This window comes from Phoca vitulina, unplaced genomic scaffold, assembly GCF_004348235.1.
Source record: "Phoca vitulina isolate PV1807 unplaced genomic scaffold, GSC_HSeal_1.0 scaffold93, whole genome shotgun sequence".
NCBI lineage: Eukaryota > Metazoa > Chordata > Mammalia > Carnivora > Phocidae > Phoca > Phoca vitulina.
The window spans coordinates 634,919-659,971 of NW_022589796.1; the positions used below are offsets into that span (position 1 = coordinate 634,919).

The 25,053-nt window shown below is 45.5% G+C and overlaps 1 protein-coding gene across 9 annotated transcripts in view; it reads left to right on the top strand.

Moving 5' to 3' along the window:
• Positions 1-25,053, top strand: part of KIAA1217 (KIAA1217 ortholog) — a 421,915-nt gene that overhangs the window by 113,424 nt on the left and 283,438 nt on the right. Inside the window, exon 1 of one of the 9 annotated variants that reach the window (XM_032396676.1) lies at positions 20,101-20,404. The exons of 6 other annotated variants lie outside the window; for them this stretch is intronic. In XM_032396676.1, coding sequence (XP_032252567.1) covers positions 20,335-20,404 — 70 coding nt within the window. In that variant the 5' untranslated portion in view covers positions 20,101-20,334. Of the gene's footprint in view, positions 1-20,100; positions 20,405-25,053 lie in introns of those variants that run through there. 2 more of the 9 variants (XM_032396669.1, XM_032396675.1) reach the window with 2 other exon arrangements.

Below are 25,053 nucleotides of genomic sequence, written 5' to 3' on the forward strand. Positions count from 1 at the left end.
TTGCATGCAGCCGACACCTCTTTCTTGCCGCATGAGGCTCCCAGTGCAGGCTTACAGCTAACATGGAGGTCACTGGTCAACAGAGAGTGTCTGATAGAAACAGGAATGTTGACCCCATAGCTGGCGATATTAGACTTAAAACCAGGAGCAGCAGAAGATTGCTCTTCTTCCTGTATATCCTCACTACCAGGTTTGGGGCCCGGGCCCCCCAGATAATCATTCACACTATGAAATCACAGACATGCTGGTGGCGAATCCTGGTCTTGGCTAATGTGGGGGCGAAAACTATTATCTCAGAAAAAAAAGTTATTTCTCTTATTACATGGAGTTTATAATATAGATATCTGTAGCATTTCTAAAGTAAGTGCTTCTGTATGTAGAAAGAGAAAGACACACAACACCGAAGTAGGAGTTTTCACCATCTTAAAGCTTGACCTGAAATGAAAGACGAGACCCTCAGGAAGAGGCTCTCCTTCCAATGTCTGTTTCCATTTATCATTGATCTGAAAGAAGAAATTCTTTCCTAAAGAGTGAACTCTTGGGATCACCATTTTCCCAACTATCACTGTTGTAAAAGTCTTCCTCCTTTCACTGTGTACCCTATAAAACCACAGGTAACATTCTGATATCTGAGTAAGTATTGATGCTCCAAGAAGATATGCCTCATGTCAACCCTGCAATATAAGGAATTCCAGTTGAGCTAAGTGACAAGTGCGTTTACCAGGTCACCACTCCTTTCCACAGTTTGGTTGATCAATGCTTGATACGAATCTCTTCCAAGACATGCTCTATAGTATCCTCCTTGTAAGACCTCTTCTTTTGTTGCAACTATCTGTTATTTTGTTATTCTTTTTTTTTGTTATTTTTTTATTCTTCATTTATTTTAATAAGTAACCTGCACACATGTTTAAAAAAGTGAGAATACTAATTTGTACTTCTATTACCTGATTTACCACATTTCAGGAATGCCTTTTGACCCCCCATTTGAGGAATTAGGAAATCAACATAACTAGTCTAACTTCTATTCTCTATTCCCAATACACGTTAGCAATATTGTTCTATTTAAGTGGCCATTGTTCATAAAATTTAGGTTCTGAAATTATAATTTCTGCAATTGTCTTTGTTTTAGTACTAAATGTGTTCTGTCCTCAAGGCAGCCCTTTTCCTCCAGCTTTTTATTTTTTTATTTTTAATTTTTTTAAGATTTTATTTATTTATTTGAGAGAGAGAGACAGAGCACAAGCAGGGGGAGGGGCACAGGGAGAGGGGAAAGCAGACACCCCACTGAGCAGGGATCCCAACACGGGGCTCGATCCTGGGACTCCATCCTGGGACTCCAGGATCATGACCTGAGTGGAAGGCAGACGCTTAACTGACTGAGCCACCCAGGCAACCCCTTCCTCCAGTTTTTTAAATCCTCTCTTGGCTGATTGGGGTTTGGTCTCCCAATATTTCTCCAAAAGGTCCAATATTTCTTCCAAAGGGCTCATAGAAATTATTTTTCTGAGTTCTTAAAATTGAAAATCATTTTCCTTTTTACTTGAATGACAATGTGAAGTGTAAAATTCTTGAGTCACATTTGACCTCTCTGAAGACTTTTTACTGTTATACACTGCCTTCCAGAGTTGACCTTTTTCCTTGTAGTGATTTGACCTGTATCCATTTTTGTCTTCGTCTATATTTCAATCTGTAGATTCAACTCTTTTATTTTAGGAAAGCTTCCTGAATTAGCTTTGGATACAATCATATCTTCTTCTCTTACTTGGGCTTCTCCAGAGATGCCTATTATTTAGAAGTTGGATCTCCTTCGTTTTCCTTGGCTATGAGTTTTACTTATTCAATTTCACTCTCCCCCACCCCCAGCTCATTTTACTTGGTTTCCCCAACTATACACTCTCTGACTCAGACTGTGCTTCCAGCATCATCTCTCCTCTTTTCCTCTTCCAACATTGCCTCATATCTAAGCTGTTTTTATTTACGTGCCTTTGAAACTTTCATTACACCCCTGAACCACCAGCCCAGCTCATGTCCTTAGGATCTGTTCATAAGTGATTTCTGAAGACTTCATTAGGGATCCAATCTTTCACTCAATTTTCCTTAACCTGAGCTTCCTTCCTTGCCACAACATCATGGGTTCATCAAGCCCCTTTCTTTCCTTTTTTCCTCTTTTACATTTGTTCACATAACTTGTGTAGCTGACTGACTAACCGTAAGTGAGCTCCTCACAGTTTCACCCTCTACCCTGCCTCCTAGATCATGTTTCCTTTCTCAGTTTCTAGAAAATACCACTGTCTATAGGTGTCTGTCTCCCTTCACTAATACATTCTATGCTTTTACCCTGTCCCTACTTCATTGTGAAGCAGCCTGTTATCAGCAGAGAAAAGGGAACAAGTAACCTTGGGAATTCAAAGGGGTAGCCCTGAGGGGGTTGACCTCATGCATGCAATTTCTTTGAAGTCCTGTGTTTTACCTTTAAAAGAAGGCAATATTTTTATTCAACTCCATGATTTCTGTGTTTGCTTTAAATGTTTGTGGCAAGTGGTCTAAATTACTTAGCTATCATTACTTAGCTTAATTCCCCCACCTTACCTCCAATCTTTGAGTAAAACTGAAGCCTCAGAGAAATAAGCCATAATAATGTTTCAAGTACTTTCTAGCATGCCAGTGGGGATCCTCAGGGGTCTCAGGATCTCAATCTTGAATAAACCACAAGTTTAAAGGGCCCCTCATTTGCATCTCTGAATCTCCATATGTCTGGCACAGTACCAGATGCCTATTTGTCATTACATAATTGTTTGTAGAATTGACTAGAACTGAAGTTGGGAAATTTCTTCTCCATGTTCCATAGGCCACTGCCTATTTTAGCTTATTCTTGGTGATTCTAACTAAAATGCAATTGTTCTTTGTACTGAAGGAAAGATTGAGGTGAGGGCTTAAGGAATCCACTGTAATGTGTGTTCATACAGTGATCGCCAAGACTCAGCTCTTGAAACAGGTGTTTCAGGTCGTCCCCTCCAGCTTCAAGGAGACCAGACATTCTTCTTGAGCCTCAGTGAAGGAGTACAACAGACTGTCTGGGAGCACAGGCTCTGTAATCAAAATGCCTGATTACAAACCCTGGTATCACCCTTGACATTTGTGTGTCTGTGGACTTGTCCGTTGACTCACCAAGGCTTCATTTCCCTCCTCTGTTACAAGGGGATAATAAGAATAACTACCTCGGCGGGCTGTTCAGGGAATACATGATGTCATGTATGGAAGTGTTCAACACAAATCCCGAGACAAAGTATGCCCTCGTTAAATCACAGCTGTTCTTACTACTAGATGCTTGACTGAAGGACTAGAGAGATGGTGAGATGAACCCAAAATATTTCAGTTAAAAATACTTTGAAAATGTGACCCAAAATCTAGGTAGCAGCTCTAGACAATAAGTAACTGCCTTTGTGTGAAACTCCATAATTTCCACAACGAATATAACGATTAAAAATCTTGTCCCATCTCTCCCGTACACACATGCATATATATTCCCACCCAGAAATAGTAAAATAGTTAGAGGAGGAAGGTTTGGCCTACATGTCTGTGCTGCAGTCATTTCTCCTTACTTCTAAAGCCTGAACTTCCCCAGTAGCTTCGTGTGCATGGGGCGCTGAACCACCTACCTCAGAGTAGAATGGTAAGCAGCCTTGGACTCCCACTGAGCTTTAGAAGTTAGCTTTCCAGCTTTCCCAGAGCAGGATTGCCCTGGTTGACAAACATAAGGAGCCCAGAAGTTTCTCCTACCCACAGATTCCCCCATTCCTCCATATGTCCTGGGAGAGCCCAGTGCTATCTAGGAATTCCAGAATTAGAACAAGCCATTGAGAATGTCATGTTTAAGGGTAGGCAGGCTGCTGACTAGTTATTTTCTTAACATCTTCCCATCCTTTGGCATCTACTCCAGGAAACGCCAGCCAGAACTCTCCAATTAGCTACCATATGAATAGCATCTATAAGAAAACAATGTATAATCTATATCAGTTATGTGCTCTGATGAACACAATTTCATGGCCAGGAAAGTGTGAACAAGGAAGTAGGTCTGTCACACTGTCCTCTTAAAAAGTTATCAGGCAACCTTACACCACGGAGTCTATTTTTTCAAAGCACAATTTTACTCCATTTAATGTGACTTAAACACCCGCATTCTTACCGATTGGTTTGGGTGAGAGTTAGAAACATTTCATGGGCAGAATAAGAAAGTTCTCCATCTGGGAGAAGTATGTACGGTTTTGAAATTCCCGCAAAAGAAGTCCAGATGAGGATCAAAGTCCAAGGCATGAAATAATCATTGCGACCTTATTTTCCAAAGCTATTCCCACAAGGTTAAGTGCTCCACATCCCCCTTGTTCAGGGCCCAGACTTCTAAGAAAGAGAAGCACATTTGAGACGGATGACGTGGGGCCGTGCTAGGGTCCTCTAACCCCGAGCTAAATGTCACACCCAGATTAGGACTAGCGAGATTTCTAATGGACTGGAGAAAAGCATAAGGTCCAATGGGGTCGTTCTGGGTTCGTGACCAGAAATGACATGAACAATGGCTGGGGCGATGCTTACAGCAAGAACTGGGAAGCTTCTATTGAAAGTGGCTAAAAAGTTCTGGCTTCAAAACTCCCCTCAGGTAACTTTTTGTCTCAGACAAATCTTAATAGCTCTGGTCTTATCGGAATCCTGTGACTTCTCTGGAGAGAATATTTGCCTTGAAGCAGTCAATGTCTGATACCAGATTTTATGCCAGGGTCCAAATGATCCAAATGTTGAGTTCCTGTGCACACAGTAGGGTCTTTGCTGTCACATCCTTTGCCATCTGTCCTGCTGAGTTATAAACACAGTATTAAGGACTTCTTCATCTTCTCCGTGGCCAGGTCACCTAATAATGCTCGTCTTCCCTTAGCTAGAGGGGAGAATTCTCTAAATTGCTGCTATCTAACCTGAACAAGAACGATAGTTTAAATTGTCTCTCCTTGAGGAAATAAGTGAGCCGCTAGGTGCACTAATCCAGATAGCTCTATCTATGTCAACAATAGATGAGAAAAAGTGTTCGATTCTTAACATTTGAGGTGTTGGAGCGGATCTCGGCTCTCAGCAAGGGCATGGTTTTTGTCTTGGTGTTTTCTCCTTCAGCGTTTATTTAGCAAAAAGAATAGTCACACACATGGACTTTGGTCTGTTGATCTAAAGAGAATTTAAAATAACTTGGCTAGAAAAGCCTGAGAGGATTATACCACAAAACAAAGCCTTGCAGAGGCAGCAAAGCCTAGAGGTAGTTCCTGGGCTCAACAGCCATGCAGTGAGTTTGAATCCTGGCTTCTCCCCTCCTTAAATGTGTGACCTTTGCCACTGATGAATGTATTGTTTTCTCATCTGCAAAAAAATATGATAATAATAATGGAACTTTCTTCCTACAGATGTAGTGAGAAGTAAATATGGAAAGAATTTAGAACAATGATCCCCACATACCAGGGGATAGGTTGTGGTTTTAAAAAGGCCCCAGATATAATACTACTTTCCCTATCTCCAAGTTCCGAGCAAATTAAGAGGTAAACTAAAGACAAAGAAAGAGACTAAAACATCAGTTTGGTTACTTGATAAAGTCAATGCTAAAACATAGTTTAGGGTCAGGGGAACAGTGGGGTACACCCTAGAATTAGGCTAAGTTTCTTTCTTTCTTTCTTTCTTTCTTTCTTTCTTTCTTTCTTTCTTTCTTTCTTTCTTTCTTCTTTCTTTTTCTTTCTTTCTTTCTTTCTTTCTTTCTTTCTTTCTTTCTTTCTTTCCTTTCTTTCTTTCTTAAATTCTATTTATTTATTAGAAAGAGCACAAGTGGGGGAAGAGGCAAAGGGAGAGGGAGAAGCAGGCTCCCCACTGAGCAGGGCACCAATGACATAGGGGGCTCTCCCCATCCCAGGACTCTGGGATCATGATCTGAGCCAAGGGCAAACACCCAACCGACTGAACCACCCAGGCAACCCTAAGCTAACTTTCTTACTTGTTCCAGACACATGTGGACCACTACAGGCCTCCCAACCTGGGGGCCCAGGGAGACAGAAACAGAGAGAGAGAGAGTGAGTTGGACTGTGCCCTTCTTGGAAAGGGTAAGGGGAGGGGTAGGAAGGTTTGGGGGGAAATCTGTCCTTCTGGAAGGTCAGGGAATGGGAAACGAGTGCCCCCCTGCCAACTCGATCATTTGTTGTGAGCAATTACAATTAAACTGTGGACATTTCATGCTTGACCCGCATCATTCCCTAGTTGACCTGGGACATAGGACACCCTCAACAAATGTTTCTGAAGGACTGAAGGAAGGAGTGCTATGTACTTGGCTATTTGTTTTTATTAAAAATCATCTCCAAGGAGACTATAAATAACTTGCCAACCCTTCTGTGAAACTTCCCTGCCAATCCTGGCCTTTCACCTTCTGCTCAATTCTCAAATGTGGTGTCTGTCGAGCTCACTTGGTCCTTAGCACAGGCAACCTGTCTGTGTTTTTTTTTAATTTAATTTATTTATTTGAGAGAGAGAGAGTACAGAGGGAGAGTGAGAGGAAGAAACAGACTCCCCACTGAGCAGAGAGCCCAACGTGGAACTCAGTCCCAGGACCCCAAGATCACGACCTGAGCCGAAGGCAGATGCTCAACCCACTGAGCCACCCAGGGGCCCCAGTCTTAACATACCTGTTGTTTCTCTCCACCCATTTTATCCCTCCGGGATCATCAGCACCGTGTACACTATGGGCTTCACAGCATTTCCCAATTTTGTGACTTCCCGCTCTCTGCAGAGGGCAGACGGAGTGGAAAACCTGATGACAGCAAGTCATCAAACAAGCGTTCTCCTCCATGGTGTAGGTGAGGAAATGGCGAAGCAGGGAGGGCAAAGGAGGAGGCGGGTGCAGCGGTAAGAGTTAGGGCTTTGCAAAAAATACGTAACTGTGCTGGGTTTCTGCTGGGAGCTAGTCTGAGTCCTAGGAAGAGAAGACACAAAGAAGAGCGACAAACACAATCCAGGCCCCGCCCCCAAGGGGCTGGTAATCTGGAGTGGTGGTTTCCAACCTTGCTTTTGCTTTCGTGTAGAGGAACCTTCGGAGTGAGCCCCCCCTCCCCAGCAGGTGATTCAAATGTGTCCCCTCCCTTCTGGCCCCCTCTGAAAATCACCCATCCCATCCCACACACACCACACTGGAATGCTAGAATATTCCAAACACGGGAGATGGCGTGAGGGAAGGCGGAACCGTGAACGTCACCGGACGTTTTCCAGGAAGAGTAAGCACCCTAGTGCCCCATGCAGGGAAGATTGCCAGATTTTGCAAATAAAACTAACAGATTACCTCCCTGATTGGGGGAGATTTATATTTAAAAATTATTCATTATTTATCTGAAACTCAAATTTAACTGGGCATGCTGTTTCTTACCTGGTGCCCTTACCTGATGCATAGGGACTCCAGGCATACCCCCTGGCTGCTCTAAGCTGCGCATCTGGACTCACAGCCTTGGAGCGAGTGCACAGGTGCTGCCAGCTCAAGGTAGCGGCCTTACCAAGTCCTGCTTGGTCAGTCTTGGGAAATTTGCCTGCTTGTTTTCTGTCTTCGTTTTAAAATTATTATTAGAAAAAAAAAAAAGCAAAGCACTGCCAAAGGTGGACATTTCCAATTTTTCAGGGGTGAAATTGTACTACAAGTCCTGCTGTACCAAGGATTGGGGGGACTATTAGTAAAAGGAAATGCTAAGGATGCTACATAGGAAGCATGGAAGTTTCCGCCCTACGGAGCTGCATAGACATTCAGAAGCAGGCTTTTGACTCTCTCGCCCTCTAGTGGCCGAAAGCCTAAACAGGCATTTGAGTTCCTACTTCAACTCTGTCCTCCCCTGGGACTGCTTTGACTCTCAGGAAGTGAAGTGATTAAGAAAGAGACTAGAAAGGGCAGGTGCAGATGCAGGTAGATCCTAAACCCAGCCTAAGAGGCACTTGGGTCCAGGAAAGAGATGGAGAATGCCTGCTGTTCTCCTGTGGCCCTCTTGCTTCTTTAGCATGCTCCAGGGCCAGGTTTCCAACACCCACCCACCCACCACCCACCCCCCACACCCCCCACACCCCCCACCTCCCCGGGACTGAATCTGCCCATGGTTACCTTTACTTTCATTCATTTACTAGCAAAAGTTCCTGGAGTGCCAACTGTGGGCCAGGCACTGTGCTGGACGCTGGGCATAACACCCAAAACATAACAACATATTTCATGATGATTTGGAGTTAAACCAAGGACTTGGCAGAATTCTAGACATTGTACCTAAGGCCAACTGAACACATCGCTAGGCACAGGAATTTTAGATTTGTAAAAGGTTCTACATGAGTAATACAGTTTTAATTTTTCTGCCACATCTTTGCTTTATTACTCATACATACAGTGTCTCTTTGATAAATGGTCATTGGACTTCTTGACAACTCTTTACAATTTCGCACATAGTAATCAATCAGATTGCATATAATACAAAATTAATGCCATGGGCCTAGAACCATTCATTCCTAACTTTATGAGAAAAAAGAGTGGCTTGGCAAAATACTAACTTCTTTTTGTTTTCCTAGAATGTGCAATGTCATTCCTGACATTGAAAGAATATACCAACAGTAAACTGTTTGGGCAACGAAGTTGTTTTGGAAATAGTTTGGTCTATTTGCAGTAGGACTGACCAAACTAAATCCGCCTAAAAACCTCGGTGGGATGTTGATGTGTCATCTGAGGCTGTTTAGCTGCATGGGGTCATCTTCCCAACTTCTGCCACCCCAGATTCTATTAATCTGTACACTCTTCCAAGCTTACCTCCCGAGTATTTCTCAAATCTGCCTCGTCTTTTCATCTTCCCTAACTCCTTAGTTCAGACACTCACATCTTTTTTCCTGAACTAGGACAATGGACACTTGAGTGTAGTCCCTTTTCCTGCTTCTTTCAAATCCATTCTCCACCCAGTTAATCTAAAACACAAATGCGACCACACCATTGCTGTTTTTATCCTGCTCATGACTCCACAGTGCTTATAGGATAAAGTTCAAGCTTTCTCTGCATCGAATGCATGGGACTGTCACCTGTCTAGCCACGCCCCCATCACGCCATCATCCATCTCCGCATGTCCCTGCCAGTGTCTTGTGGGTGCCCCAAATTGGTGTGTGCACCTGTTCAATGACTGTCCAAACACATACATCTACTTCTGTGCTGTCTTGGTTTTCGTTTTCTCCTTCATAAAACCCGAGCCCAGAGGATACCAAATCCCATTCTACACATGTCATGAAGCTGTATTGTCTGTAATATGCTCATCAGATTCCAGAGACTTCCTGCCCACCCCTCCCCCCATGCCTCAGCTGTGTAGCATTTTCTGGCTAATTCCCTTTGGGTGTTGTATTAATTGGATTTTGACCTCCACATAGAAGAAATACTTTGGTTACAAAGGTTCACTCATTCATTCACTCACTCATGAAATGTTACTGATGGGGTGAGAGTGGGGATTCCCCCCACCCCCGTCTTTCTGAGGGAGCAAGATCTTCCCTGGCCAATGCTTCCTACACTTAACTTTCCCAACCAGTCTTGCAAACTTCATGCCACTGAGCATGCCTCATCCAGATCTATTATGTTTAGATGACTGAGGTCACTGCATTTTATTTTCGTGTGGAGCAGTGCACACATTGAATAAAGTGCCAAGATAAATACCCTGTGAAGTGGAGAGGACATATCACCGTGTGGGAGTGAGCTGATGAATACTAAGGGGCCTTGCTCATCTGTCCAGCCATGGCACTATCGACTTACGTCCAACAGCTTTAATCACACGTCTGGATCCCTTAGAGATCATGATCCACATTGGGATAGTAGAGGGTGGGGGGTCATGTGGTGACCGACATGGATAAAACCGCCTATCCTTTTATTCTTTTTATTCACTCACCACACTTACACGGCACTTAACGATGTGCTGGGCATGGTCTCCCTTTCCTCCTCCTGGCAACCCTAAGATCTTGGAGGCCAAGATTTGGGCTTGGACTCCAGAGTCTGTGCTCCCTCCACACCGACATTCTTTGAGAAATAGTAGCAGCTCAAAGTGGCTAAAGCATGTTTTTCCCCTGACCTTAAAGCATAGACCTTGTCTATGCAGTCAGGATTTGTATGAAGGAAGAACACAGAATAAACACAGATAACCCTCTTTTCCCTTCCGTTAGTGAGGTTGGGGTAGGGGATGGCAGCACTGTTTGGGGAGGGAACGGTCCCCAGCCTGGGTTCCCCTGCCTGACCCATATGGACCGGGCTCCTCCAAAAAGCTCTAGAAGAACCGAGACAGAAGGTTATAATTGAGAGGAGTGTCTGAGTGTCTGTAGCCTAGAGACTTCATTTCACAGGTGAGAAACCCCAGGGCCCAGAGAAGCCCAGAGAAGTTAAATCACCACTCATCCAAGATCACACAGCTCAAGAGTGAGCATAAGGTGGCTTCTGCATAAATTGAGAACCTGAATGAAACAGCACTTTGTTAATTCCTAGCTGCCTGCCTCTGTGTTATCTTTTTATTTTTAGCTCACCAGGCCACATGTGATGTTATTTTTTCCGCTAATTGGATACACATAGATGCTGGTTTGATCGTCCACATGATTTCTGTGCAAAAGTGACTCGAACTTGTGTGTAAAGGATAAGTTTGAACTTAGGAGAATATTTAAACCAGGGTGGCAGGTTGCAGGGCACCTGCCCTTGTGAGCAAATACATGGGGAAGGCGGCAGGGAGTAATGGAGGGACATTGACCGTGACTCCCAGCAGACACACACCGTGAAATACAGCGTGTATCACAGCTCCTAACTAAAGGCACAGCTGCTCACCTCCAGCCCTCCCCCTGCCCCGCATTCAGTACAGCCAACATTATGCCAACAGAATTGTTTTCCTAAAGCACAGATTTGGTCCATTCATTCCTCGTCGCCTACTGGATACAATTTCAACTTCTCATTTGAAATGCAAGAACCCTCAAAATTGGCCCTTGCTTATTTTATCCATCTTCTGCCAGTTCCGATCCCCATCATCAATTTTTTTTTAAATGTCTTTACTTTCTGCCATCATTTGCCACCACCCATCACTCCCCATACTCCCAAACACATATGCCCCGCTCATACTCTCTCGAGGTATTCGCCCTTGCACTTGAGGTTCCTTGGGTTGAAACGCTCTTTCCCCAGTGATGCACCTGGTGAAAATCTATTCGTGCTTTGAGACCACACGTTACCTTTTCTCCTAAGCTTTCCTGTTCTTGACCAACGTGGCCGCTCCTCCTCCTCTGCTTTTTGTTTATATCTCAGCTAGAGCTCTACTCTTCTTTCTTTGATTAAGTGAACATAAACATTATCTTCTTAGTCTACATGGTTTCATCATTCCTTCATTGATGCCACCAGGCAAAAAACATTTACTCGGCATCTCAGTGCGCGTAGGGCTGTGGTAGGGGCTGGGGTTTCAAAAGGACCAAAGCTAGTCTTACTCCTTTGTGACTTTACAACCTCATGAGAGGGGCTAATGCATAAGCCGATAAATACTACACCGGGCAATGATAAACATTCACATACCTATGGCTTGTCTTATTAATGTCAACATCCTTAGCATCCCCACATGGCAAATTGGTGCTCAGTAATTTTTTTAAAGATTTTATTTTTAAGTAATGTCTGCATTCAACGCAGAGCTCGACCTCACAACCATGAGATCAAGAGTCACATGCTCCCCCAACTGAGACAGCCAGGGGCCCCTGTGCTCAATAATTGTTTTTTAAAAGAAAGGGTGAGTGAATGACGGGATGGATGGATTGGTTACCAACACTAAACCAATATTCTCCAGACAGCAGTGTCTTATAAAGCAATGACAAGAACAAAATATTTTACTTTTTAAAAAGAGTTATGTACTTCCTATACTATAAGAAAAGTGAGAAGATATATCACTATTTTATCAAACCCACAATTTTAACAATACTATCAAGGAGAAAAAGCTTAAATTTTTTAAGTGAGTCAATATTAAGTCAATCCTAGTATAAAGTGTCACAACTTGATATCAGGAAACAAATTGCTGATGTTTGAGAAACACTGACCTGAACAAGATAATTTTCAGTTTCCTTTTCCTTAGTTTTTTTTTTTTTTTCTTTTCCTGAAACCAGTCTACATTAATTTACCTTTAGAAGTTTTGGAATGTGTTGAAATAAATCATTTTACTGCAAAAACCTGCAAGCAAAGGCATTTATGAACTATTTAGTTTAAATCTTGAAAAGGGTAGGCCAAAGAACATTGTGTTTTGAAGATGAACCATATTTATTATTTATCTCAGAAGTGATTCTGCAAACTGTCCACTTGAGTGTCCTGCTTTTCACAGGCCATGACCTCCTCAGATGACAAGGACTAGGCCTACCCATAGGTTGGATTATTATTTATATGAGGAAGCAGGAAGATTAGGAAATGGCTCTCCCAGACCTCTTGAGCAGAAGGGCATGGTCCTTTGACATTGAGGATAGAGCTGGAGCCACTCTGGGAAACCAACAGAAACCTGTCCTTGTCCCTCATTCAGCTGCTCCATTCCTGCCACTTTCGTTCTCTGCTGTTGCTACTGCTCGCTGGCTCGCACTCTCTCTCCCTCCCTCCCTCCCTCTCGCTCCCTCCCTTTCTCACCTTCCCTTCCCCCATCCCTTTCTCTTGCTGCCTCTTGGCTAATATCTGTTTGTGGGGCTCCGCTTTGGCTGCCATACTGTTGGCACCTGGGGTGACCACCTGCACCTTCTCAGGACTTTCCTGGTTTTAGCATAGACATGTCTGCATCCAGGGGCGCCTGGGTGGCTCAGTGGGTTAAGCGTCTGCCTTCGGCTCAGGCCATGATCCCCGGGTCCTGGGATTGAGTCCCATATTAAGCTCCCTGCTCAGCAGGGAGTCTGCTTCTCCCTCTCCCTCTGCCCCTCCCCTCCCCCTGCCTCTGCTTGTGCTCCCTCCCACCCCCCCAAATAAATAAAAAAAATAAAATCTTAAAAAAAAAATAAAGAAGTTTCTGCATCCTGGTAACACCCAAAGTCCTGGGCAAACCTGGCCTGTTGGTCACCGTAACTCCTTTTTCTCTATACCTCATTCAAATTCTGTAAGAAAGAAGAGGGAAGATCTGACTGGTCTCTGAGCCCCTCTCCAGCCCAGAGTGCCCTGAGCTCTCTACCAGGGAGCTCTAGCTCCCCGCTCCCTTCCTCAGAAGGGGCTTGTGAGCAGGGCACACTGGGGATTTTATCAGTTCCTCAGTGGCCTACTTTACTACACTACTTTTGCCACTTATTAGGGTCTTGGGCTCTTTTTTTTTTTTAAGATTCATTTATTTATTTTAGAAGGGGGGGTAAGGGCAGAAGGAGAGAGAGAATCTCAAGCAGACTCCCCACTGAGCGTGGAACCTGACGCGGGGCTCGAACCCACGACCCCGAAATCATGGCCCGAACTGAAATCAAGCGTCAGATGCTCAACCGACTGAGCCATCCAGGCGCACCAGGGATTTGGGTTCTGAAGCACATGGGTTGGGGGTGTGTGTGGAAGGAAGGAGGTGTGTGTTGGGGTGGAGGAGCAGGTAGAAACTACTTACCATCTTATTCTTTTGCTTTCATGAATTCAATCGCTTCACATAAGCTAGATTCCTCATAGAGTGTTGTGGAAAACTTGGCCCAACCTCTAATTAAATATTTTATCCCATTAAAACTTTGCCCAGTTGAGCAATTATAAAGTTTGAGAAAGAATGTGTTTCAAAAGCAAAACAGTATAATCCGGGATAGAAAATGTTAAGCTCTAGTAGCACATGGGGGAACACAGAATGCACCTGGCGTGGGGGGGGGGGGGGGCGGCGAGAAGCAGAGCCACAGGGCAGTTGGTAAATGGCCCCAGTCTTCTTCCTCCTCTCACTTGGCTCCTGAAATTAGGTCCTTCATTATTAAAACTGTTTTATTTCATCTGCAAAGGAACATAACTTATCCCCTCTCCTTAAATGGGGTGGGAAAAAATGAAATCACTGTAAAAATACTTAAGTTCTGAAGCCCATGATTGGTTTTCAAGAATTGCCCATAAAACCTGAGGCTGAGGGCGCCTGGGTGGCTCAGTCGTTAAGCGTCTGCCTTCAGCTCAGGTCATGATCCCAGGGTCCTGGGATCGAGTCCCACATCGGGCTCCCTCCTCGGCGGGAAGCCTGCTCTCCCTCTCTCCCTCCCGCTGCTTGTGTTCCCTCTCTCGCTATCTCTGTCTCTGTCGAATAAATAAATAAAATCTTTAAAAAAAAAAACAAAAAAAAAAAAAACCTGAGGCTGAGGGGGGCTTGGTGGAGAAGCTGGAGAGTGGCCCGCCCTCCGTGCACCCCCGCCCCTGCAGCGCCCCCCTCCCCAGCACAGTGTCAGCCTCCTGCGGGTGAGATAGAAGAGCAGTGGGTTTGCACCGACCCTTCCATTCTTTGTCGTCTGTGGCTCTCACAAATAACGTTTGTGGCTATTACTTGCTAAAACGAAGAACTGAAGAAAACGTGAAAAAGCAAAAAAACTAGGTGCATGATTGAAACAAAGTCTAGGTCAGTGTTTATTTGGCAGAAAAGCATATAGACACGATCAGTGCAGGTGCACATGTTTCTCCCCTGCCTGGTAGGGAAGGTGAGCAGCTCTGAGTTTCAGGGGTGGGGGGCAAGGAGAGCAAAGGCTCAGGGGGCAGCAAGAAGAATAATCCCCCTTCAGGCCCCTAGGAGGCATGTCTTAGACCTCTCTGCTGTACCAAGGTCAGAGCCCCCACACCCCACCTTTGCTGTACCCCAACCCCCCCAGCCTACAGGACCATGCCTGCACCCCCACTCACCTCACAGGCTCTTTCCCCTATCACACCACGTCCAGGCTCGCCTTCATTATCTCTGCTGGCTGGTCCCAGCCAAACCGCCTGGAGGAAGCCCTGCCCCCCCGGGATGTCCCTGGGATGATAGAACCAGCACACGGGTAAGCGCACACAGCGCACACAGCACATGCCGCATCTCAATGAGCAGAGAAGGTACGAATGCCTAATGCCTTGTGGCCTGTCCAGCAAAGACCCCCAAACAATACCAGACCCAATCCTGTGGTTGAGGGGAGAGGGATTTTAGAAAATACATCTAGTCTCCCCTGGACCAACCCTGACTGTGTTGTCCATTTCAATAAAGCAAAAGGAATGAGAATAATTGAGGGGTCCCCTAGAGTAGTTGTGAGAAAAGAGTACAGAAGATCCTAAGCATGAAACAAATTCAACAGAGTGATGGCTGACGAGGGAGGCTGACTGGCGTTAACTCTCCGGGCCTCAGTTTGCTCATCTGCAAAATGGGAGAGGGCAATAGAAGCTAACATTTGATCCCAATTTTCTGGCTCTGTGATTGGTTCCCCATAGTATCTGCTCCCCCCAACAGCTCACAAGAGCTTTGCAGGGCATGTGGAGAAGCCCAAGGGCAGAAGTAGGCCCGGAAATGCCTCCCCAGTGAGGCCTCACCAAATACTCTCTAATGAAAGGGTTCACTCTAGCACCACTGGGTAAAGCAAGGAACAAGCAGGGTGCTGGTATCTGTGGGAGTGCTCACATTTTCGTGGGCTCCACCCTGGGCCTTTAAGAACTCAATAGAATATGTCATGGTTTAGCCAGCTCTGGGATGCAAGGGGTGAACCTATACAAGTTGCAATTTTCACTTAAAAGTTGCCACCTGGGATCCAGACTTGGTCTGCAGTGCCCACCCAAGTCAGAGCTGAGCGCTGGTTTCTCCATGACATGCTTCACACGTTGCAGTTCCGGCTACACTGTTTGGCAGACGTGGTCTTTGCTTTCCAGCATCTTCCAACTTAAAAAAGATAAAAGAAACCCCGATAAAAATGAACATCAATGGATTCTCTTGAAAAGCAAGCAAATACGTTTAAAGCATTAACACATTGGATCCGAGGGTAGTTCCTAGTTATAACGGCCTGAAGAGTTTTATGGGGTAGGGGAAGAAAGTTCCAAGACATCGAAACAGACTGGAGTAGTGGGGGAGGCTTTCGGCCGACTCACTTCTTCTTCCTTGTTTGGCCCGGTCTCCTCAGAGCAGCTGGGGTTTTAAGGACTCCGGTAAGATCAGGAAGATTGGTTACCCTCTGGAGAGAATGCCGGAGGTATAAATGGTTCTCTGGTCACATCTGTGAGATCTTTGCCCTAAACGCAGAAAGGAAAATTCTGTTTGGATGGATGAATCATACAGAATATCATATGGTGGAATTTGTATTCTCTGATGTGAGATTGGGGATGGTGCTTGTGAAACAGCTCGGACGAGGTTCACACCTTTAATTAATGCTTAAAGCTCCTCGTAGGGAACCTCGAACAGCATTACTTATGCTCATTTTGCATTTGGAAACCTGAGGAGCACATGGGGCTTATCCTGGGCCACGCATAGGTGACCATCTGTGCTGCCTAGCCAGGGACAGTCGTGGTTTCTGCATCTTGTCCTGTTGCGATTATGAATAGTGTCCCCTTTCCCTGTCACAAGTGCTCTGGTTTATATTTAAAGAATAAGGTCGCCCTCTCCAGCTGACACGTTGCTGGCAAGAGTAGGATGGGAGAGCCTACATTTCATTCACCAGATCATCCATTTAAGCAAATGTTTTCCCAATTTGCAAGAGTCTTTTCCTTCTGAACTCCACAGTGACACACAGCAGTGTTTGCTTAGGAAAGGCGATGTGTAACAACACATCAAAGCCTGGGGGGCTCGGGTTGAAACATTTTTGGTTTGTTTTTCACCTGACTTTGTGTCGTTTTCCATTCAGTTACCAGTGCCTTTGCAAATTACATGTTATGGCTTCCGCAAGCATGAACTATTTCTTTCGTGTCCTGATTGTCCGATCAGGGTAGGCTCTCTTGTTCTTAATAGGGTTTAAAATAAAAAAGAATTTGAAACGTATCAGCGCTATTCCACGAACGCTGGATGCTAGCAATTCCTCTCTTGAAGAGCTTACATCAAGGACATTGACATGCTGTAATTAAATAGGCCTGCTAAGAAGTCACATGCAATAGTTTCTGACCCTTGTGAGGAATGCCCATAGGGGCGGCTGTCTAACTTGCGTTATCAAAACCAGTAGTGGTCCAGTTCTGTAACAGGTTAGCTCCGCCTGCAAAATCACCATTTGCCCCCCTTATCTCCATCACTTGTCTTTCCTTTGAAATGACACTTTTTGTGTGTGTGTGTTAGCTCATTTTGAGGCATGAATTGCCAACATATGGAGCCATTAACCAATAAATAGTCTTGCACCTTCTCTGGTTAACAGAAATGGAGTTGAAAATTTAGCCCCCTGGTATCATTATTGTAGCTCTCTGTACGACTGCAGGAACATTTCAAGTTCCTCCCGCTTTCCTTCTGCCTATCACAGCAAATTTCAAAAGTACAGCAGTCGGCAGACTGGTTTGTAATAGCAATTTTTAAACCTAGAAATTAAATTAAACCTAAAAGCACGGTGTGCTTCTAGTTCAAATAGGGTTTCTTCCAGAAAGAACATTTCCACAGTAACAGCAATGACAGTAATAGTATTTTTCATGAAGATCTGAGTTACTGAGCTTACGGCGATTGCAGAAAACAGTTAGTGTTTTCTAGAGACCCCTCTCAGAGAAGCTGACAATCAGCTGACAATCAGGTCCTAGTAAGGTCTGTGTGCTCTGGAGAGAGATGTACAGAATAGCCAGTGCCAAGGCATTAATACAATGTTTTCTCGAATTGTTTTCAGTTCTTGTTCTCAAGGAGAAGGAACAAAGGGCCAGTAACTAGTCTGGTAGAAGCCTTCCCCCATAGAACGGTCAGAAAGTTTAACTATTCAAGAGAACATGATTTACTATAAATATGTGTCTAGATTTCATGGTCCTTAATGATTTATGTTAATTCTCTTCACTGGTAATGCCTTTTTCTTTTGTGCATTCCACAAAGAGTTTCGCTTGGAGGACTATCTACACCGCCCGCCATCCGCCTTGCCGGTGGGGGAGGGGAGGATCCCAGCCCCTCGAACACATGGTGGGCAGAAGGGCTTCCTTGGGCCGCCTGGAAACTAACCAGAGTTTAAAACTGGTGGGAAAGCGGCCCCTCTTTTGCCTACTTGGGGATCAACAGGGCCCTGAAGGGCTGCCCTCACACTTTCCAAACAGCCCCAGGAAAGCAAAATCTACGTCTAAAAATGGATTTTTTTTTTTTCCAGCCTGGATTGAAAGGCTTCCCAGCAGGCTGGGTGCTGTTGGTTGTTACGGACTGCCATTCAAAGTACGCTGTTGTCTCCTGCATCCTGGGGCTTTTGACACTATACCGTGTTGAGTGGCAGGTAGGAGCTGCTAGGAATTGGCTCTTCTCGAACGAGAGCAAGTTAGGTTAGTGTCAGAGCCCAGGGACGTGTGGTCTAGACCTGAGCTCTGGCTGCAGTGTGTCTCTCCCTCTCCCCCTCTCCTCCCCCCGCCCCAATCATTTCTGGCATTAATAATTTGCAGACAGATACACAACAGCTACGCAAGGATCAGGATAATCTGGACCTGGGGGCCTGAACACAGATCCCTCCTTCCTGAACATTTTGTATCTGAGAAAACAGTAAGGTTAAAACAAGATTCATCTGGCATTTGCCTGCGGGAAACCAGTACAGAAACTGTGTAATATTAGTTCCTCCTTAAAGCAAGATTACCAGGTAATTCTGTTGCAAAGTCGCGGAGACCTTGAGCTCTGTCAACTCAACTGCCTGTATGAACGCTGCCAGGTGTGGCTTTAACTTTCTAGAAGATTCACCACCTCCTGGATTTCAAGAAAAATCCTCTGAGGGGTTTCAAGGTCTCTTCTTCCCTTCCTGAAGTGAGTTTGGCTCACTCTCTGGCGTGGTCATTTTCCTTTTGGTCTACATCCTTTGTCCTTTAGGGGCTTCCACATCGTTTTGCCCTAAATGGCCAAAATATGTCCCCCACACTGCCAAAACACACAGGTGACTCAAGGTCAGAATCTGGAGGATAGGCCAGCCATTGTTCTGGTAGATTCTTGATCTAAATTAATCTAAAACCCTGCCCGAGTGGCCGGTTAAACTGGGTCAAGGTATGGTCAGCAGGCTAATCGTTGTTCTTTTTTTCCCTTTAAGTGATGGGGCCGCTGTAGATGAAAATACCACACTCTTCCTACTAGTGATTGTGTTACTGTTAGATGGCTAGGATGGCAGAGCTAATGTTGCTTAGATTATTTTCCCATCCTTTTTTGTGTGTGTGGACATTGTGCCTCCTATTTTCACTTTCTGGGAAATTTGCCAGTTTTTCAAGGACTGGGTAAAGAACAAAATAAATATTTGTAGATAGTTTAAAAGGAGAATGAGTATATTGGATGCCACTCTGCCCATCCAAAGAAAAGCAATTTTATTGCCTTTCAGATATTTTAAAGTAATTCACTTGAGAACTTCAGAAGGTTGATTTTACTAGTTTACTTTTCAGATTTGTGACGTGTGTGTGTGTGTGTGTGTGTGTGTGTGTGTGTTGGGGGAAAGGGGCGGAGTCAAAGCCTAGGCAAATGAGCACAAACTTTTTAAAGTTCAGTTGAAGTGACTGCAATTGTGTGAAAAGTAAACAACCTCTTTGTATGTGTTAATCAGGTTCTAAACAGTTAGTGCCAGAAAGTGTTTACTTAACAACATTCAGCATACACGCTTTGTTTTTCTTTCTTTCTTTTTTTTTAAGGGATTTCTCCGAAATTTGCGATGTTCAGCAGTTGGCTGTTTAGTAATGCGTCTATCAGCCTATTTGGGAGGCTCATTCTGTGTCTGAGATTAAAGAAACCAGAGACCCGGCGTTCAGTGCCTGCCGGTGATCCTGTGTGAAATGTTTTCCTTCCCCCGGCTGCGGAATCTGGGCGGTTTGCAGCGGTGCAAACAGGCGGTCTGGGTCCTAGGTCGGAAAGCCCATCACCTGTTGGGGCCTCGGGCGCGCGCGGCGCAGGGTCGACCCGGGGCAGGGGCAGGGGCAGCGGGCGGCTCGGGGGGCACGGCCCTTCCCCCCCCCCCCCCCCCCCGCCCCTGCCTTCCTCCGGGACAGTCGGCGGGCGGGCGCGCGGACGCGGGGACGCAGGCACGGAGGGCCGGAGGGCCGGGGGGCGGCCTGACGCTGGAATGCAGTTTTCTCGGGCGAGAGAGACTTTGCACGGGAGTGGAGAATAGTTTGGGGTGGGGTTTCGCACGGTCCCCTCCTCCCCACCCCCCGGGCCCCCTTCCAGGCGCTTTCTGGGAGCTTTCCGAGCTGCGCTCTGAAGTTTAAAGAGCAGCGAGGAGCTTGTGCCGCAGGCAGGGACAATGGAAGAAAATGAAAGCCCGAAATGTGAGCCGTGCCTTCCTCACTCAGCAGACGGCAGACAGAAGCAGGGTAAGTAACAGACTCATTCAAAGATGGAGTTACAGTTACGCGGGTTCCTCGCCGCTGGCTGCTTCTTAGAACCCGAGACGCGGCGCAGGGCAGAGAGAACGCGCATTTCTTGTGGGGTGGTGTGCGTTTTCAGAACTGCGTGGAGAGCTGTGATCTCTTGGGTCTGACTTTATCTCAGGCAGGCTTTTCTTAAGCAGCCAAAGAAGTGGCGTGGGGATGCCCCATGTGTGGCACAGTGAGCAGTCCTTATGTGTTCTGTCTCTAGGCAGCGACAAAATACAGATCGCTAATAGCAGCTTTTCGTACTCGCTGCTCCAGCCGTGGGAGAAAGGAGCTGTTTCTGGGAAGCTGTCTCTGGGACGGCAGCATTCCCATTCATTGGTTGGGGGATCCCATGAGGCAAAGGCATGCTGCTCGCAAGTTTGGCGGAATTTTAGGGTTAAATTAGAGTTTAGGGATGTTTCATTTTACAGATCGGAACAGCAGGGGAGCACGGGTACATCCGGATGATAGATGGGACCGTGTGGATCTCTGCATGCTTTAATTCAAAAGTTGGGAGTTGTTAGACAATTTTGGTAAATTTTCTCCAGGCAGTTTTCCTTTAATTGTGTTTGTGATAGACTTGTCTTTTCCGTAGGGAATTTCCAGAAGCTTATGTTGTTCCAAAGAAATTTCACAGTGGCGTTGGGTGGAGAAAGGACTTCTCTGCTCTCCAGTCTCTGACGTCTATGATGCCAGAGCCTATCATATGGTATCATATAGGCAGCATGTTCCGAAACCCGCACAATCCGAAACCATCCCCGCCCACCCTACCCCAGGTTCATCCAGGGGCCAGTTAGGAACTAAAAGAAGCGCTTGCGGGGCTGCAGTGCTGTGCGTGGGAGTAGGGATTATGCACAGGGGAAAAGGTGTGTGTGTTTTAAAAAGGCAAAAGGGAAGTAACAAATGACTCATCCACACTGAAAATGCAAAACTAAGCTAGACTGAAGAAAACGGAATTACAAGAGAGAGAACACCCCAACCCCCCTACCCCCCTTACTCCCCCGCCCGGTGAAACTCAGGAAACCTTAGCTTAGTAAACCTCCGAGAATCCCCCATTTTACAGCCATCAGTCTAGGTATCTGTGTTTGTGCTTCTAAAACAGAGCACTCTTCCTTGAGGGCGCCTGGTCGGTGGGGTCCGGTGGGAGATAAGGCTTCCTTCCCTCCCTTAATTGATAAGACAGGATCCTACAGCAGGGATTCAGTCTTTGGGCCTCTGTTGAAATAAATGACACAGAATCTAGAGGAGCAATTAGAGTGGGACCAATTTAAGAAATAACTTTCAAACAACCACGGCAAATCAAAGATGCTTCAGAGGCTGAAGATAGTTGGGCTGACGGAGTGTGATCACTTTATTTACTTACTCATTCAATGAATATTGAGCATCTGTTAATGTAGTAGTTACTGTTTTAGCTGCTGGGGACCCAGCAGTGAACAAAGTAGATGGAAAATACTTGCCTTCATTGAACTTACGTTCTAAGAGCCGTGTTTGGAGGGAAGGGGGTGGGAGAGAGAGACAATGAACAGATAAGCAAAATATATAGCATGTTAGATGGAGTGTTGCCAGATTTAGCAAATAAAAATACAGGATGGGGGCGCCTGGGTGGCTCAGTCGTTAAGCGTCTGCCTTCGGCTCAGGACATGATCCCAGGGTTCTGGGATCGAGCCCCACATCGGGCTCCCTGCTCAGCTGGGAAGCCTGCTTCTCCCCCTCCCACTCCCCCTGCTTGTGTTCCCTCCCTCGCTGTGTCTCTCTCTGTCAAATAAATAAAATCTTTAAAAAAAAAAAATACAGGATGCTCAGTTAAATTTGAATTTCAGATAAGCAACGAATAAATTTTTTTTGTGTGTAAGTATATCCCATGCAATATTTGGGACATACTTATGCTAAAATTATTCATTGTTTACTTGAAACTCAGTTTTAGCTGGGCATTTCATATTTTATCTAGCAACTCTATTAAATGGAAATCAGACTATAGGCAGGGAAAGGGAACAGGGAGTACGTATGGTTGCGGGTGAAACTGTAGATAGGGTTATCAGGGAGAGCTTCACTGGTGTATATTTGAATAAATATCTGAAAGAGGCAAGGGAGGGAATAGGCAAGAACTTGTTCGAAGAACAGCAGGGACATGGGAGAAGGATGGGAGAAAAGAGGTTAAGAGGTCATCCCAGGCCAGATCACACAGGGCTATGAGACTCTGGCAGAGATTTTAGCTTTTTTTTTCAAAGGAGGTAGGGAGCCTGTCTGACTTGTCATATAAAAGGGAAATATTGGGTGCTATACTGAGAATAACCCAAGTGGGGGTAGGGGAAGGGCAGGGGGGCCATTTCAGAGGCTTCTATAGTAAACCATACAGAAGCTTGGACCAGCGGGTAGTAGGACAGGTGGTGATAAGAAGACAACAGGTTCTAGATGTATAATGAAAGTAAAGCCAAAAGAATTTGCTGAGGGATTGAATGTGGAACATAAGAGAAAAGGAGTCAAAAGATGATTTCAGAAATGTTGGTCTGCCTAGCTGGAGGAATGGAGTCGCCATTTACATAAATGGAAAAGCATTTGAGTGCAGCTGAGGGGAGAGGGTGTTTCTGGTTTGGAAATGGAGGAGGAGAACAGGAAGTCCTTTGGATAGATTAGGATGGAGATGTTTATCTCACATCTAAATGGGGATGCTGAGTGCTGCGTGGATATTCTCCACTGGAATTGAAGAGAAAGGTCTAGGGTCTATGGCAGATCTGCTAGGATTGGGTCTGTGTGTACAGGTCACGGGGTGCTCTGGGGCACTTGAGCATTTAGAGGTCAGGGAGATTGGGAGGGGTGGCTGGAGAGATTGTAAGGGTGAGAAGTATTCAGGTTAGATGTGTAGGGTCCCATTGAGTTCTGGGTGAAGCAAGGCTGTGAAGGAGGATGGCTTCCGTTCCAGGTCTTCGGTCAGCATGAGGACCATACAGGGAGGCCAGGCCTCTGCTCACAGCACCCATAATAACCCATGCCTACTCCTAGCCTGGCACTCTTGATGGTATTCATTTCTGTATCTGTTTCGCTCAATTACAGCATAGTATGCCAGGGCAGACCAGGTCTTCTTCATCCTTACATTCCCTGCACCTAACAGAGCACCAGGCACGTAGAAAGCACTCAATAAATATTTCTTGAACAAAAGGCTAATGATCCCACTCGAGGGCTTGGAGTTTTCCAATCTACTATAGATAAGGATCCCCTGGGTGATCATGTAAACTTACCGTCTAGACCGAGACACTTTTGAGAGTGAAAAGGCACCCTATAAATAATTTCGCTGGGACAGCAGTTGTAACGCACAACTGTTTAGGCAAATTGGGGCATATGGTTGCCTCAGGAATAGCTCTAATCAATGAGGCTTCCATGGCTGAATAGGCAGCCTGCTTAGATCAACAACAGTGTGACTGTGTACCTCGATGTGCACCGTGCAGAGTAGGCACTCAGTAGTTACTGGCTGAATTGCAGTCTAAAAATTTGACACTCCCTTTGAAGGCCAGGGGCTTTTCAGAGTGATCCTGGGGTGTTCCTTGGGATGTATCAGCCCACAGCAGCCCCGAGGTGTGTGCTTTTCCTCAGGCCCTTAAGCTCTTGAAACCCCTGGGCGGGTCAAGTGTTAATCAGTCCACCTGCTTGCCTCCCCCAACCCCTGATTCACCAGTGTTTCAAGATAGTATTTGCTTTGCCGGGGGGGGGGGGGGGGTAATCATTTTGCAATATATAAATGTATCAAACTGTACACCTTAAACTTGCAAAAAAAAAAAATAGCATTGGCAGCCCCCACGGAGCGCAAGCTTGGGGAGTCCCCGATACTCAAGTCTTTGCTCGGAACTCTAAAACTGCCCCATCAGTCTCTACCCCTTACCTGTTTTATCCTCCCAAGCACTTATTACGTATTATTTGTTTGTTGTCTGCATCCCTAATTATAATGTGGATCCTCTGGGAGGCAAGGAGATTATGTCTATCTTGATCACAATTTCATTACATTTCCTAACTCCTTTTAGTGTACGGAGCTGGCACTCATACATATTTTCAAGAATGAATGAATGAATCATCTGACCAACACTTGAGATGAGAATACTTTTCGGGGGAGCAGAGGGACTGTTCCTCTTTTGTCTAAAATCTATACCAGAAAGCTTCTTTGTCACTTATTTAATTTTTCAGGCTTTTTAGGTGAATCATTATCATGGTCTGATTTCAGCTGCAATTTCTGTGCCAGTTCGTGTATGGTGGTGATCTGTAGGATATTAACAAGAGAACTGGCCAACCAAGGAACCCTGTGGGTCCCCAGCAGAATATGTGATATATATTAGTCAGATAGGCTAATTGTAACAACCCTGAAATATCTGTGGTTTAGCACAGTCAATGTTAATTTTTTGAACACAGTGGAATGCGGACGTTCCTGGCCAGGTGGATCTCCTGGGGGCCCATCTTTAGGCTGACTCGGGGACCCCATTCCCCAAGGCTTTGGCAGCTTCCACTGGAGCTATTGCATTCAACGAGCCAAAGACGAAAGAGAAAGAGCATGGACGATTATTCAGGAAGTCTGGGGGCCCGGGACTAAAGGTGTCTCACCTGACTTGCGTGACCAGAGGAAT